Here is a 17,059-nt window from a genome sequence, read left to right as displayed (position 1 = left end):
TTATATTCGTGTATATAGGAGCAGTATTATAGTAGTTATATTCTTGTATATAGGAGCAGTATTATAGTAGTTATATTGTATATAGGGGGCAGTATTATAGTAGTTATATTCTTGTATATAAGGGGGAGTATTATAGTAGTTATATTCTTGTATATAGGAGCAGTATTATAGTAGTTATATTCTTGTATATAGGAGTATTATTATAGTAGTTATATTCTTGTATATAGGAGCTTGTATTATATTGTATATATATATATATATATATTGTATATATATCTTGTATATATTCTTGTATTATAGTAGTTATATTCCTGTATATAGGGGGCAGTATTATAGTAGTTATATTCTTGTATATGGGGAGCAGTGTTATAGTAGTTATATTCTTATATATAGGGGGCAGTATTATAGTAGTTATATTCTTGTATGTAGGAGCAGTATTATAGTAGTTATATTCTTGTATATAGGAGCAGTATTATAGTAGTTATATTCTTTTATATAGGAGTATTATTATCGTAGTTATATTCTTGTATATAGGGGGCAGTATTATAGTGTTATATTCTTGTATATAGGGGGCAGTATTATAGTAGTTATATTCTTGTATATAGGGGCAGTATTATAGTAGTTATATTCTTGTATATAGGAGCTGTATTATAGTAGTTATATTCTTGTATATAGGGGCAGTATTATAGTAGTTATATTCTTGTATATAGGAGCAGTATTATAGTAGCTATATTGTTGTATATAGGGGCAGTATTATAGTAGTTATATTCTTGTATATAGGAGCAGTATTATAGTAGTTATATTCTTGTATATAGGAGCAGTATTATAGTAGTTATATTCTTGTATATCGGGGTAGTATTATAGTAGTTATATTCTTGTATATAGGAGCAGTATTATAGTAGTTATATTCTTGTATATAGGGAGCAGTATTATAGTAGTTATATTCTTGTATATCGGGGTAGTATTATAGTAGTTATATTCTTGTATATAGTGGCAGTATTATAGTAGTTATATTCTTGTATATAGGAGCAGTATTATAGTAGTTATATTCTTGTATATAGGGGCAGTATTATAGTAGTTATATTCTTGTACATAGGAGCAGTATTATAGTAGTTATATTCTTGTATATAGGAGGCAGTATTATAGTAGTTATATTCTTGTATATAGGGGGCAGTATTATAGTAGTTATATTCTTGTATATAGGGGCAGTATTATAGTAGTTATATTCTTGTATATCGGGGTAGTATTATAGTAATTATATTCTTGTATATAGTGGCAGTATTATAGTAGTTATATTCTTGTATATAGGAGCAGTATTATAGTAGTTATATTCTTGTATATAGGGGCAGTATTATAGTAGTTATATTCTTGTACATAGGAGCAGTATTATAGTAGTTATATTCTTGTATATAGGAGGCAGTATTATAGTAGTTATATTCTTGTATATAGGGGGCAGTATTATAGTAGTTATATTCTTGTATATAGGGGCAGTATTATAGTCGTTATATTCTTGTATATAGGGGCAGTATTATAGTAGTTATATTCTTGTATATAGGGGGCAGTATTATAGTAGTTATATTCTTGTATATAGGGGCAGTATTATAGTCGTTATATTCTTGTATATAGGGGCAGTATTAGACTTTATTCAGACGAACGTAAATTACGAACGTAAATTACGCGCGTGCCACGCGCGTGATTTTCACGCGCGTTGCCTGGACCTATATTAGTCTATGGGGCCGTGCAAACATGTGCGTGGTTTTTGCGCAGCGTTGCTCCGTTGCCAAAAAGGCACGACATGTCCGTTGATTCAGCGTTTTCAACTGATCACGCACCCATTGAAGTCAATGGGTGCGTGAAAACAACGCAGGGCACATGGAAGCACCTCCGTACGCACAGCGTTTTTCACGCAACACTTGTTAAGTCTATGTAAATGAGTTGAGCAGACTAGACAAAATCACTACAAACCAGGAAGTGGCTTTTCACATTCTGAGCACATGCGCACAGTTTAAACTGACATCTGCAGCAATAGTAGTTTTTTTACCTGTAAAACCACCCAAAAACAACAAACACGGGCCAAAGTGTGAGGTAACGTGAAATCTTGATGCGAACATGTGCTCACAGCAAGCAGGTGTTGGAGAAGGTGTCTTTTTGTAGGCTGCCCTCTCCATTACTCCACCCTCCGTTGTTTTGACGCGCGTAAAAAACGCATGCCATACGCGCGTTAAATACGCTATCACGCTGCCCAAACGGATGCCACACGCAACTCCAACGCAACCGAAACGGCGCGTTTTTCACGCGCGCAAAAACGCAACGTTCGTGTGAATCCAGCCTTATAGTAGTTATATTCTTGTATATAGCGGCAGTATTATAGTAGTTATATTCTTGTATATAGGAGCAGTATTATAGTAGTTATATTCTTGTATATAGGAGCAGTATTATAGTAGTTATATTCTTGTATATAGGAGCAGTATTATAGTAGTTATATTCTTGTATATATGGGGCAGTATTATAGTTGTTATATTCTTGTATATAGGGGGCAGTATTATAGTAGTTATATTCTTGTACATAGGGGCAGTATTATAGTAGTTATATTCTTGTATATAGGGGCAGTATTATAGTAGCTATATTCTTGTATATAGGGAGCAGTATTATAGTAGTTATATTCTTGTATATAGGGGCAGTATTATAGTAGTTATATTCATGTATATAGGAGGCAGTATTATAGTAGTTATATTCTTGTATATAGGGGCAGTATTATAGTAGTTATATTCTTGTATATAGGGGCAGTATTATAGTAGTTATATTCATGTATATAGGGGGCAGTATTATAGTAGTTATATTCTTGTATATAGGGGTCAGTATTATAGTAGTTATATTCTTGTATATAGGAGCAGCATTATAGTAGTTATATTCTTGTATATAGGGGGCAGCATTATAGTAGTTCCATTCTTGTATATAGGGAGCAGTATTATAGTAGTTATATTCTTGTATATAGGGGGCAGTATTATAGTAGTTATATTCTTGTATATAGGGGGCAGTATTATAGTAGTTATATTCTTGTGTATAGGGGCAGTATTATAGTAGTTATATTCTTGTATATAGGGAGCAGTATTATAGTAGTTATATTCTTGTATATAGGGGGCAGTATTATAGTAGTTATATTCTTGTGTATAGGGGCAGTATTATAGTAGTTATATTCTTGTATATAGGGGCAGTATTATAGTAGTTATATTCTTGTATATAGGGGGCAGTATTATAGTAGTTATATTCTTGTGTATAGGGGCAGTATTATAGTAGTTATATTCTTGTATATAGGGAGCAGTATTATAGTAGTTATATTCTTGTATATAGGAGCAGTATTATAGTAGTTATATTCTTGTATATAGGGGCAGTATTATAGTAGTTATATTCTTGTATATAGGGGGCAGTATTATAGTAGTTATATTCTTGTGTATAGGGGCAGTATTATAGTAGTTATATTCTTGTATATAGGGAGCAGTATTATAGTAGTTATATTCTTGTATATAGGAGCAGTGTTATAGTAGTTATATTCTTGTATATAGGGGCAGTATTATAGTAGTTATATTCTTGTATATAGGGGCAGTATTAGGCCTCATTTACACGAGCGTGTGCGTTTTGCGCGCGCAAAAAAACGCTGCGTTTTGCGTGCGCAAAAGGCAATTGACAGCTCCGTGTGTCATCCGTGTATGATGCGCGGCTGCGTGATTTTCGCGCAGCCGCCATCATAGAGATGAGGCTAGTCAACGCCCGTCACTGTCCAAGGTGCTGAAAGAGCTAACTGATCGGCAGGAACTCTTTCAGCACCCTCGACAGTGAGTTCCGATCACAATATACACCAACCTGTGAATAAAAAAAGACGTTCAAACTTACCATGAAATGCCTGCTTCCTCCAGTCCGGTCTCCCGGCCGTTGCCTTGGTGACACGTCCCTCTCTTGTCATCCGGCCCCACCTCCCAGGATGACGCGGCAGGCCATGAGACCGCTGCAGCCTGTGATTGGCTGCAGCCTGTGCTTGGCCTGTGATTGGCTGCAGCCTGTGCTTGGCCTGTGATTGGCTGCAGCTGTCACTTGGCCTTAATTGTCATCCCGGGAGGTCGGACTGGAGGAAGGAGCCGGGACTTATCGGTAAGTCCGAACTTCTGTTTTTTTTTACACGTATATGTATATTGTGATCGAAAGTCACTGTCCATGGTGCTGAAACAGTTTAAGTCTTTGAGCACCGTGGGCAGTGACTGTCTCCTGACGTCGCGTACCCGAACATTTTTTGCCGGGTTCGGTCAAAACGAGTTCGGCCGAACCCGGTGAAGTTCGGTGCGCTCATCTCTAATTTGACACTCCGTTTGGATGTTTGTAACCAGAAAAGCACGTGGTGCTTTTCTGTTTACATTCATCCTTTTGACAGCTCTTGCGTGATTTTCGCGCAAGCAACGCAGGACCGTCCGTGTGGCATGCGTTGTTTTCACGCACCCATTGAAGTCAATGGGTGCGTGTTGCGTGAAAAACGCAAGAATATAGAACATGTCGTGAGTTTTACGCAACGCACTCACGCAGCGCAAAATTCACGCATCGTCTAAACAGCCCCATAGACTATTATAGGTGCGTACGACACGCGTGAAAAGCACGCGCGTCGCACGCGCGTATAATACGCTCGTGTAAATGAGGCCTTATAGTAATTATATTCTTGTATATAGGAGCAGTATTATAGTAGTTATATTCTTGTATATAGGAGCAGTATTATAGTAGTTATATTCTTGTCTATAGGGGGCAGTATTATAGTAGTTATATTCTTGTATATAGAGGGCAGTATTATAGTAGTTATATTCTTGTATAGAGGGGCAGTATTGTAGTAATTATATTCTTGTATATATATAGGAGCAGTATTATAGTAATTATATTCTTGTATATAGGGGCAGTATTATAGTAGTTATATTCTTGTATATAGAGGGCAGTATTATAGTAGTTATATTCTTGTATAGAGGGGCAGTATTATAGTAATTATATTCTTGTATATAGGGGCAATATTATAGTAGTTATATTCTTGTATAGAGGGGCAGTATTATAGTAATTATATTCTTGTATATAGAGGGCAGTATTATAGTAGTTATATTCTTGTATAGAGGGGCAGTATTATAGTGATTATATTCTTGTATATAGAGGGCAGTATTATAGTAGTTATATTCTTGTATATAGGGGCAGTATTATAGTAGTTATATTCTTGTATATAGAGGCAGTATTATAGTAGCTATATTCTTGTATATAGGGGCAGTATTATAGTAGTTATATTCTTGTATATAGGGGGCAGTATTATAGTAGTTATATTCTTGTATATAGGAGGCAGTATTATAGTAGTTATATTCTTGTATATAGGGGGCAGTATTATAGTAGTTATATTCTTGTATATAGGGGGCAGTATTATAGTAGTTATATTCTTGTATTTAGGGGGCAGTATTATAGTAGTTATATTCTTGTATATAGGAGGCAGTATTATAGTAGTTATATTCTTGTATATAGGGGGCAGTATAATAGTAGTTATATTCTTGTATATAGGGGGCAGTATTCTAGTAGTTATATTCTTGTATGTAGGGGGCAGGATTATAGTAGTTATATTCTTGTATATAGGGGGCAGGATTATAGTAGTTATATTCTTGTATATAGGGGCAGTATTATAGTAGTTATATTGTATATAGGGGCAGTATTATAGTAGTTATATTCTTGTATATAGGGGGCAGTATTATAGTAGTTATATTCTTGTATATAGCGGGCAGTATTATAGTAGTTATATTCTTGTATATAGGGGCAGTATTATAGTAGTTATATTCTTGTATATAGGGGGCAGTATTATAGTAGTTATATTCTTGTATATAGGGGGCAGTATTATAGTTGTTATATTCTTGTATATAGGGGCAGTATTATAGTAGTTATATTCTTGTATATAGGAGGCAGTATTATAGTAGGTATATTCTTGTATATAGGGGGCAGTATTATAGTAGTTATATTCTTGTATATAGGGGGCAGTATTATAGTAGTTATATTCTTGTATATAGGGGGCAGTATTATAGTAGTTATATTCTTGTATATAGGGGCAGTATTATAGTAGTTATATTCTTGTATATAGGGGCAGTATTATAGTAGTTATATTCTTGTATATAGGGGCAGTATTATAGTAGTTATATTCTTGTATATAGGGGCAGTATTATAGTAGTTATATTATTGTATATAGGGGGCAGTATTATAGTAGTCATATTCTTGTATATAGGGGGCAGTATTATAGTAGTTATATTCTTGTATATAGGGGCAGTATTATAGTAGTTATATTCTTGTATATAGGGGCAGTATTATAGTACTTATATTCTTGTATATAGGGGTCAGTATTATAGTAGTTATATTGTATATAGGGGCAGTATTATAGTAGTTATATTCTTGTATATAGGGGCAGTATTATAGTAGTTATATTCTTGTATATAGGGGCAGTATTATAGTAGTTATATTCTTATATATAGGGGGCAGTATTATAGTAGTTATATTCTTGTATATAGGGGGCAGTATTATAGTAGTTATATTCTTGTATATAGGAGGCAGTATTATAGTAGTTATATTCTTGTATATAGGAGCCGTATTATAGTAGTTATATTCTTGTATATAGGGGCAGTATTATAGTAGTTATATTCCTGTATATAGGGGCAGTATTATAGTACTTATATTCTTGTATATAGGGGTCAGTATTATAGTAGTTATATTGTATATAGGAGGCAGTATTATAGTAGTTATATTCTTGTATATAGGGGCAGTATTATAGTAGTTATATTATTGTATATAGGGGGCAGTATTATAGTAGTCATATTCTTGTATATAGGGGGCAGTATTATAGTAGTTATATTCTTGTATATAGGGGCAGTATTATAGTAGTTATATTCTTGTATATAGGAGCAGTATTATAGTAGTTATATTCTTGTATATAGCGGGCAGTATTATAGTAGTTATATTCTTGTATATAGGGGCAGTATTATAGTAGTTATATTCTTATATATAGGGGGCAGTATTATAGTAGTTATATTCTTGTATATAGGGGGCAGTATTATAGTAGTTATATTCTTGTATATATGAGGCAGTATTATAGTAGTTATATTCTTGTATATAGGAGCAGTATTATAGTAGTTATATTCTTGTATATAGGGGCAGTATTGTAGTAGTTATATTCCTGTATATAGGGGCAGTATTATTATGGTACTTATATTCTTGTATATAGGGGTCAGTATTATAGTAGTTATATTGTATATAGGGGCAGTATTATAGTAGTTATATTCTTGTATATAGGGGCAGTATTATAGTAGTTATATTCTTGTATATAGGGGCAGTATTATAGTAGTTATATTCTTATATATAGGGGGCAGTATTATAGTAGTTATATTCTTGTATATAGGGGGCAGTATTATAGTAGTTATATTCTTGTATATAGGAGGCAGTATTATAGTAGTTATATTCTTGTATATAGGAGCAGTATTATAGTAGTTATATTCTTGTATATAGGGGCAGTATTATAGTAGTTATATTCCTGTATATAGGGGCAGTATTATAGTACTTATATTCTTGTATATAGGGGTCAGTATTATAGTAGTTATATTGTATATAGGAGCAGTATTATAGTAGTTATATTCTTGTATATAGGAGCAGTATTATAGTAGTTATATTCTTGTATATAGGGGCAGTATTATAGTAGTTATATTCTTGTATATAGGGGGCAGTATTATAGTAGTTATATTCTTGTATATAGGGGCAGTATTATAGTAGTTATATTGTATATAGGGAGCAGTATTATAGTAGTTATATTGTATATAGGGGGCAGTATTATAGCAGTTATATTCTTGTATATAGGGGCAGTATTATAGTAGTTATATTCTTGTACATAGGGGGCAGTATTATAGTACGGTATTATCCTCTGTTCTTCATCCTAAGGCTGGGTTCACACGACCTATTTTCAGGCGTAATGGAGGCTTTTTAAGCCTCGAATTACGCCTGAAAACACGGCTCCGATACGTCGGTAAACATCTGCCCATTCATTTCAATGGGTTTGCCGACAACCTGTCATTTTACGCGTCGCTGTCAAAAGACGACGCGTAAAATAACAGCCTCGTCAATGAAGTGCAGGACACTTCTTGGGACGTAATTGGAGCCGTTTTTCATTGATTCCAATGAAGACCAGCTCCAATTTACATCCGGAAATGACGCCTCGCAAAACGCGAGTACGAGCAATTACGTCTGAAATGCAGGAGCTGTTTTCTCCTGAAAACAGTTCCGTAATTTCAGCCGTAATTGACGTTATCGTGTGCACATACCCTTAGGTGTAATGGGAGGGATGTTCAGAATAAAAGAAAGGTTTTATAATAACACCAGTTGTATAAAGTGACTTTACTGTGTAGCTCAGGACTGACACCGCAGCAGTGAGGTTAGTATCAGCTGTGAGTGGAGTTGCTCTTTTCTGTGTGTTTTTGCCTCGGTTCCTGTTTTGTCATTTTCCATCCTTTTCCTGCAGATTGATAGCTGACGTGCTATGGTGATACCAATGTTTCGATTTGCACTATTATTTTATAGACATTTGCTTTTCTGCAACAGAACAAGAATTGGGGTAAATGTGATGCATCATGGGAATAATCCTGTGTCTCTCCAGCTGGTGAAGAACTACAGGTCTCAGCGTCCTGATGCAAATAATCAATGTGTAAGATAATGGTTACCCCTTCAATAGACGCTGGTTTTTGGGCACAGATCAGAATGGATTCCCATGATCAGCTTTCCTGTGGTAGGGGGGGGGGGGATCTACCATCCATTAAAAGGGGTCTTCTGGTTTGAGGTAAAGAAAGTTTCATGATTGTATATTGAGGTCTGTACCTTTCTAATATAATTGCGTTTCAGTTCCGCTTCATTTTCAATATCTGTGCTTCCTGTCAGTGAGTGGTATCCCCTACTGATCTAATACTTACAGCTGAGGCTTTGCTACTTTTTATCCAGTCTAGACAACCCTCTGTGAGCTAAAAACATCAGCAGCACAAGCCGCTCTCCTATGCTGATAATTTGCTACAATGGCAAAGGCCTAGTTTACACTGAGTTTATTGCAGGTAGAAAAAAAAAATCTGGCAGATTTTGACCTGACTGCATTTTTTGTTACGCATTATTCTGGCTCCCATTGATTTCAATGGGAGGTCAGAGACGGAACTGCAGCAAGAAAGGACATGACACTTTCGATTTTGGCGCTAAATCCGACGCGGTTTCTGCATCAAAATCAGTGCCAAGAAAACTTTGTGTGAACAGGGGGCCCAAGGGTGTATTCAGACTGTGTGGTTTGGTCAGAACCACATTAAAAAAACGTTGCAAACTAGTTACATTTTTTTTGTTTTTTACCTCAACCTTAAATGAAGCAAATCACGCACGCCGTTTCCAGAGGCGGTTCTTTTTGCTGTTAAACTGCGGGTTATCGTTGCGACTTCAAAGCAGCGGTTTTTCTTAGTGCTTCACTAAAAACGCTCCCTTTTGCAGTAATCAAGACCATAATCCGTGCCGTGTGAATATTCCCTTATCCGATCACATTCTCCGCTAACAAGTTCTTGCAATCATTCAACTAGGGGGCGCCGCAATCCACGTTCCTTACCTTTAAGCCCACCCAAACGACGCAATCGCTCCAAACATTATAGTGAATATTGTTGCATTAGGCCAAAAGTCTGACGTTTATAGTGGCACTAACGTGGGCGCCAAACACAAGGGGAATCGACTATCCGCTCCTGGCATCTTTGGTCAACCCAATAGACAAATCTGCAATGCAGTCCAGCCGGCAAGTGACTCAGCGACCTGAAGATGCAGCAGAGCCGTTCTCGCGTCTATATGGGAAAACAATCAGCATGGCCTGGTGAAGCGGTGATTGCTGCAGGCGGAGGGGCTGATCCATGTCTGCAGAATACAGATGAGATCCTGGAGATGGATCCTCCTGCCTTGTTGGAGCACGCTCACAGGGTGGGGTGAGGGAAATCACAGCTTCTCATGTCTTGGAGAGAGGAGGAAATATGTACATAAAGCCTCACACCTCTATAGACCCTGCAAAACAAGAGGATCACCTGTTACTGCTCAATGCACCAGGGGAGGGGGATCAGACACAGCAATGACTGAGCTGCTGAGGAAGACTCTGAACATTAAGTAGAAGATTAGGGAAAATAAAATACGATGGAGCAGAAGCCGGCGTTCACCCTACAGAAAGCCTTACTGCAGCCGGTGAAGATGTGCATGTTGGATATGCCCCTGCTGGTGGATCAGGAAGTGAGTACCCCCCTTGTATCTCATATGACTTGTGGTAGATTATTGTACTGTAGGGGGTGCTAAGTCTGCAGACGCCCCCTGGTCTTGGTGCCTAAGGGGTCCCTAAAGGCCATTTGATGGTAACATGGAGGGGTAGATGGTCACATTTTAGGCTCAGGCCTAGTAGCTTGAAGCCACCATTTATTTTCGGTCGCATTAGATTCTGTTGGACGTTGTATATCGGCGTTTTTTTTTTTAATAGCGCAAACCTGGAGGATTATGCCTTTATATCGTTGGAACGTAGCTCTTTAATGGGTAATGTGACCTGTGGCGCATAGTTACGTTTTTGGTGATTCCGGTGGCCATGTTGTACGTGAACCTCATTATTTATTCATTACGTGACTAATCGCGACCCTACAAGCTCTTGTGGTTATAGCGCACGTTTGCAAATCAATGGCTGGGTTCACACTTCGCAGTAGCCAAAATTTCTGGTGCACTATGGGAGAACTGCGGGTCGGGGTGAATTGGGCGGCTGAAGAATTCTTTTCTCACGCTGGTGAGCGGTGAATTACGTATCATAATCCGACGCTGTTAGATAATCAGCAGTCATTTGTAGTGTCAGGATTTTCGAGCTTTGTGCGTAGGTGTGACCAGGTATGTCAAGAATTCATTTTGCCATAGAGAAGTGCAATGTTGTTTTATAGCCCTATAGATCTCTTCTTGCTGTCAGTAAATAGAAACATTCTCTTTTACCCCACCTGACCTAACTCTTCTCACAGCTGCAGGTTTGATACAATTGTATCCAGTATAAATAATCCTTTTGTAGGGAAAAACAGCGTTCCGTTCCCCCGGGACGTTTTTTTACACGGCTGTTTTTAAAAACCGTCTCACGGAAAAAAAAATGTCTCCACCTCCCAATGGGAGGCATTTAAGGCCGTTTTTTTGGGGTTCGTTTTCCGACGCGGTTTCCGCGTCAAAAAAATGTGTCAAAAATACTCAGTGTGAACGGGGCCTTAATCATGACGACGTGGTAATAATGACTTCCTCCATGCAGAGCATCTCTGTGGCAAGGAAAGAGTCCTCGGTACGCAGGACATAGCGCAGAGTATTGTGCACATCGTCATTTAGCAGCTCCGCCACTCGCTCTCGAGGCTTTTCCAACTGCTCAGTTTCATTTATACGACGGCCGTGTGTCATCCCGAAAACAAAACTGGTGATTCACGAGGTGAACGTGTCACGTTTATAGCGACACACTTTCATTTCTGCTTTGTTTACAAACGATAGGATTCTCGGGTAATCCACAATCTTAGACCTTGTTCACACAGCGCAGATTTTGCATGTATATTCTTTTTACGTCAAAACTGGGAATTGAACCCAAACAGAAGAAATATATAAAGAAAGGTTCCTTTAGGTCTGCTGTCCTGGATCCAATTCTGGGTTTGGCAAAATCTGCACTGTGTGAACAAGGCCTTACAGTCAAGAATGCACAGGCCAGAATTTAACCTAAGCACGTCTGTTACACATGAACATGTAGCGCTATATATTTATGGGAATGGTTCATTTAAAGGGACTGTATTCAAACTTGCTTGCATTTAGTTTGGAATAATTAAAGGGAAAGTCCAGGAAAAAATCTGCTTACCGATTGGGCTTAGTCATCATTAAATCCTTCCGTAATAATATTTTCCTTTTTTTCGTCCATACTGTTTGCTAAGCAAAGGTCCGAATATATGTGATATTATGCTAGGACACGTTGGATGATTTTCTCCATTTGGCCTAAGTGGTGCTCGCTCTCTAAGGGTATGTTCACACCGGCTATTTTCAGCCGTTCTTCCCTACAAACATCTGCCCATTGATTTCAATGGAAAAAACGGCCTTCCGTTCCCATAGGGTGTTTTTTATGTGGCCGTTTTTAAAGACGGCCGCGTAAAAAAAACGCCTCGTAAAAAGAAGTGCATGTCATTTCTTGAGCTGGTTTTGGGGCTGTTTTTCATTGACTCAATAGAAAAACCGCTCCAAAAACGGCCATAAAAAACTCAAGTTGCTTAAACGGCTGAAAATCAGGAGCGGTTTTTAAACTTTGGACAACATCTGATCGGTGTCCGCTCCTCACGAGGATGAGATTATTGTAGGGGGTCCTGTTGATTATCTGCTATCACTTGAGCAATAGTCTACTAAGCATACATTAAAATAAATAGACTGTTTAGTCACGGCTCTTCTCTCTGGCTAATAGGGTGATGTTGCGGAAACTCTAGATTAAGGTTTCATCTACTAATAGAGCATTAACAGGTAAAGGGTATACCTATCTTTGAACAGCATTTAAAAATAACTGTGTAAATACGTTAAATTACCTATCCTGTACTGACCCTGAGTAAAATACTGTATTATACTCCAGAGCTGCACTCACTATTCTGCTGGTGGAGTCACTGTGTACATACATTACATTACTTATCCTGAGTTACATCCTCTATTATACCCCAGAGCTGCACTCACTATTCTGCTGGTGGAGTCACTGTGTACATACATTACTGATCCTGAGTTACATCCTGTATTATACTCCAGAGCTGCACTCACTATTCTGCTGGTGGAGTCACTGTGTACATACATTACTTATCCTGTACTGATCCTGAGTTATATCCTGTATTATACTCCAGAGCTGCACTCACTATTCTGCTGGTGGAGTCACTGTGTACATACATTACTGATCCTGAGTTACATCCTGTATTATACTCCAGAGCTGCACTCACTATTCTGCTGGTGGAGTCACTGTGTACATACATTACTTATCCTGTACTGATCCTGAGTTATATCCTGTATTATACTCCAGAGCTGCACTCACTATTCTGCTGGTGCAGTCACTGTGTACATACATTACATTACTTATCCTGTACTGACCCTGAGTAAAATACTGTATTATACTCCAGAGCTGCACTCACTATTCTGCTGGTGGAGTCACTGTGTACATACATTACATTACTTATCCTGTACTGGTCCTGAGTTATATCCTATATTATACTCCAGAGCTGCACTCACTATTCTGCTGGTGGAGTCACTGCGTACATACATTACATTACTTATCCTGTACTGACCCTGAGTAAAATACTGTATTATACTCCAGAGCTGCACTCACTATTCTGCTGGTGGTCACTGTGTACATAATTTCTTATCCTGTACTGATCCTGAGTTACATCCTGTATTATACTCCAGAGCTGCACTCACTATTCTGCTGGTGGTCACTGTGTACATACATTACATTACTTATCCTGTACTGATCCTGAGTTACATCCTGTATTATACTCCAGAGCTGCACTCACTATTCTGCCGGTGGAGTCACTGTGTACATACATTACATTACTTATCCTGTACTGATCCTGAGTTACATCCTGTATAATACTCCAGAGCTGCACTCACTATTCTGCTGGTGGAGTCACTGTGTACATACATTACATTACTTATCCTGTACTGATCCTGAGTTATATCCTGTATTACACTCCAGAGCGTCACTCACTATTCTGCTGGTGGAGTCACTGTGTATATACATTACATTACTTATCCTGTACTGATCCTGAGTTACATCCTGTATTATACTCCAGAGCTGCACTCACTATTCTGCTGATGGAGTCACTGTCCTTGAGTGGGTCTGGCCCTTATTTCGCATACAGGTTCGGAGGTCTATAGTAGATGTACTTGTCCTCCTGTCAGATTGTGTCATTCCTCTGTATAATATGCAGGTTGGGTGGTCTTTACTCAGTGATGACCGTTGTGTACAGCTACAAGTCAGGGGTCCGGTTACAGATATGTCATATGCGCACGTTCTACCCCAGCTGGTGGCTGACACAGTTTGGCATCGACGCTGGGTATTAATGAAATGATTTCTTTATTGTCGGAGTGCGGGGTTTGATAAGGACACGGAGCTGCGGTCGTCCGGCTTTATGTGATGCAAGACTAAACCTGCCGCCGATCACTCAGCCCCAGTGGTGAGAGAACCCACATAACCCACCGCTCCCTCCTAGGACTTCCTACACCCCTCGTGACTCGCTTTGAATTTAGATTCGTTCCTATATCCTGCCGGGGGATTAGCCTTGTTTTAGGTTTTTTGGTTTTTTTTAGTATGTGTCTCCGGTTTAGAAAGATTTTACTGAATTTATGAGGAAATTGCCCACATAACAACTCTGTTTACATTTTACCTGTAATATATGGGCGATTGTTATTTAAGCAGTGTCTCCAACAAATTTTTGGAAGTGCGTGCAGGAACGTATTTCACGTCCGTGTGCTGTCTGTTTTATTTCACGGACACCACACAGACCAATGAAAATCAATGGGGCTGTTCAGTCATGTGATGTTTTTCACGCAGCGTGTGTCCGCTGCGTGAAACTCACTGCATGTCCTATTTTGGTGCATTTTTGCGCACCTAGCCACCCATTTAAGTCAATGGGTGCGTGAAAACTACGGTCAACACACGGACATCATCCGTGTGCTGTCCGTGATTCACACGCCAATTGCTAAAGAAAATAAAAAACACCTCCTTCAGGGTTTTTTTTGCTGACGGAAAAAACGCGTGACATACGGCTGAGCTATGCGCGTAAGAAACGCAGAAGCGTACCGTACACGGCTGCCGCATGGAACTGCAACGCAAGAAATACGCTGCGTTTTTTTTTTTTATGCGTGCAAGACGAACACATTCCTATGAATAAGGCCTAAATGGCAAGTTTCTTGTTTACGTCCAGAGGCTATACACAGATCTAATACTTTTCAGAGCTGAGGGTTTGTTACAATTGTATCCAGTCTAGATAAACTGTCTGAACTCCAAATCTATACATTTCATCTGCGCTCATGCTTTGTAACAAACCTTCAGCAGTAAGGCCTCACGCACACATCCGTTGCCCGTCGTTGGGCCGCTAATGACTGATCCGTGAAACACGGACCGCACGTGGATGGCTTCCGTGTGCAGTCCGTTGTTTTAACGGACCAAATGAATGGAATGGCCGAGACTGTTCCTTCAAAAACGGGCAGGAGTAGGACCTGTTCTATTTTTGTCAGAACGGCCGTACGGTTTCGTTAAAACAACAGAAGTGCGCGTGACCCCATAGAAATGAATGTGTCCATGTGCTATGCTTTAAAAAAACGGATAGCACCCTGAAGAAAATAACTGAAGTGGGCATGAGGCTTAAAGTATTAGGTGTGTACAGGTAACCGCCTCTGAATACAAACCAGAATGTTCCCGTTCACTGACAGCAAGCATAAATCTTGAAAATAGTAAAGGGGTTAAAACACAAAGTCTATTAGAAAATTTAGCTTTATTCACATAAGTGCATGTCACTTATTCAGCCGTTTTTCATTGACTCTATAAAAAAACGGCTCTAAAAACGCAGCGAAAAACGCGAGTTTGATTAAAAAAACGCCTGAAAATCAGGAGCCGTTTTCCCTTGAAAACCGCTGCGTATTTTCAGAAGTTTTTTATTTTGTGTGTGCACATACCCTAAAACTGAAAACTTCTTTGGCGCTTTTACCTGTTTTTACTGGCTCGCTCCTACGGTTGCTAAACGATGATAAACATTTTTAATTTAACCCTTTGGTTCCAGAACCTGCATTTTTAGGAACCCCCCCCATCCCCTTTTTTGCTTGAGTCATGCACTTTTATTCTTTGAGTCATTTGCGCTCAAGTACGGGTTGGCCGTGCCAGGCCAGCAGCTAACCTGGCATTAAATGGGCGGTTCTAGCAGTAAGTAAATAACTCCGAAGCAAGAAGATGACTGAGGAATGTTCAGTCCTAACAATCGCAGTATTTATTCTGTAGTGGAAGGAAATGCCCTAAAGAGCAGGTTTACAGCAGCGCCCAGGTATGAACGTGCGACCTGCAGCACAGGAGAAGCCCATGCCTCTGAAGAAAGACAACCTGTACCTCAACTACTTAGCCAAAGTCTTGGAGACCTTCTGCCTCCACGTCCCGGTGCCAAGCATGGTAAGGGGCCACTTTGTGGTAGACAGCTGGTTGTTGATTGTCGTTTAATCGATTTATTCCCTGTATAGTGACCAGACTGCACATGTTGTGTCACATGTGTTCCCTTAAGGGTTGTCACCACTTCTCTGGCAGACCCTGCACTCACTATAGACCATACCCCTACTCTATGTGGTCAAATATTTCTCCTCGGTGGTGCCAGGCTTCTCGGTGGTGCCAGGCTTCTCCTCGGTGGTGCCAAGCTTCTCCTCGGTGGTGCCAGGCCTCTCCTCGGTGGTGCCAGGCCTCTCCTCGGTGGTGCCAGGCTTCTCCTCGGTGGTGCCAGGCTTCTCCTCGGTGGTGCCAGGCTTCTCGGTGGTGCCAGGCTTCTCCTCGGTGGTGCCAGGCCTCTCCTCGGTGGTGCCAGGCTTCTCCTCGGTGGTGCCAAGCTTCTCCTCGGTGGTGCCAGGCTTCTCCTCGGTGGTGCCAGGCTTCTCCTCGGTGGTGCCAGGCTTCTCCTCGGTGGTGCCAGGCTTCTCCTCGGTGGTGCCAGGCCTCTACTAGGTGACGTTGCACGCCATGTGGTAGTCCACCCCCTGTTCAATAAATAGGGCGGAGCAGAGAAGACAACCCTTACCCCTCATGAATCACAAGTGTGCACTGAGCCTAATGCAGACTGCACTGTATGTCTTGATAAATGCCGCCACCCTTAAGGCTTTCGCTTTCATTTTCTAATCACCCGTGATTACAGTCGGGGTGATAAGTCTGCAGAATCTTTAGCAGTTTTAGGCCTCATGCACACGAAAAATGTTTTTTATGGCCGCA

At 39.5% G+C, this 17,059-nt stretch overlaps 1 protein-coding gene across 9 annotated transcripts in view; it reads left to right on the top strand.

The window, feature by feature from the left end:
• RALGDS (ral guanine nucleotide dissociation stimulator) overlaps positions 1-17,059 on the top strand; it is a 147,357-nt gene that overhangs the window by 60,769 nt on the left and 69,529 nt on the right. The window contains exon 1 of one of the 9 annotated variants that reach the window (XM_075834717.1): positions 10,031-10,320. The exons of the other annotated variants lie outside the window; for them this stretch is intronic. Coding sequence (XP_075690832.1) covers positions 10,228-10,320 — 93 coding nt within the window. The 5' untranslated portion in view covers positions 10,031-10,227. Of the gene's footprint in view, positions 1-10,030; positions 10,321-17,059 lie in introns of those variants that run through there. 9 annotated transcript variants of the gene reach the window in all.

This window comes from Rhinoderma darwinii, chromosome 8 (genome assembly GCF_050947455.1).
Source record: "Rhinoderma darwinii isolate aRhiDar2 chromosome 8, aRhiDar2.hap1, whole genome shotgun sequence".
NCBI classification, from domain to species: domain Eukaryota; kingdom Metazoa; phylum Chordata; class Amphibia; order Anura; family Rhinodermatidae; genus Rhinoderma; species Rhinoderma darwinii.
Note: the sequence above shows the minus strand (reverse complement) of the source record. Positions and strands in the feature narration are given on the sequence as shown.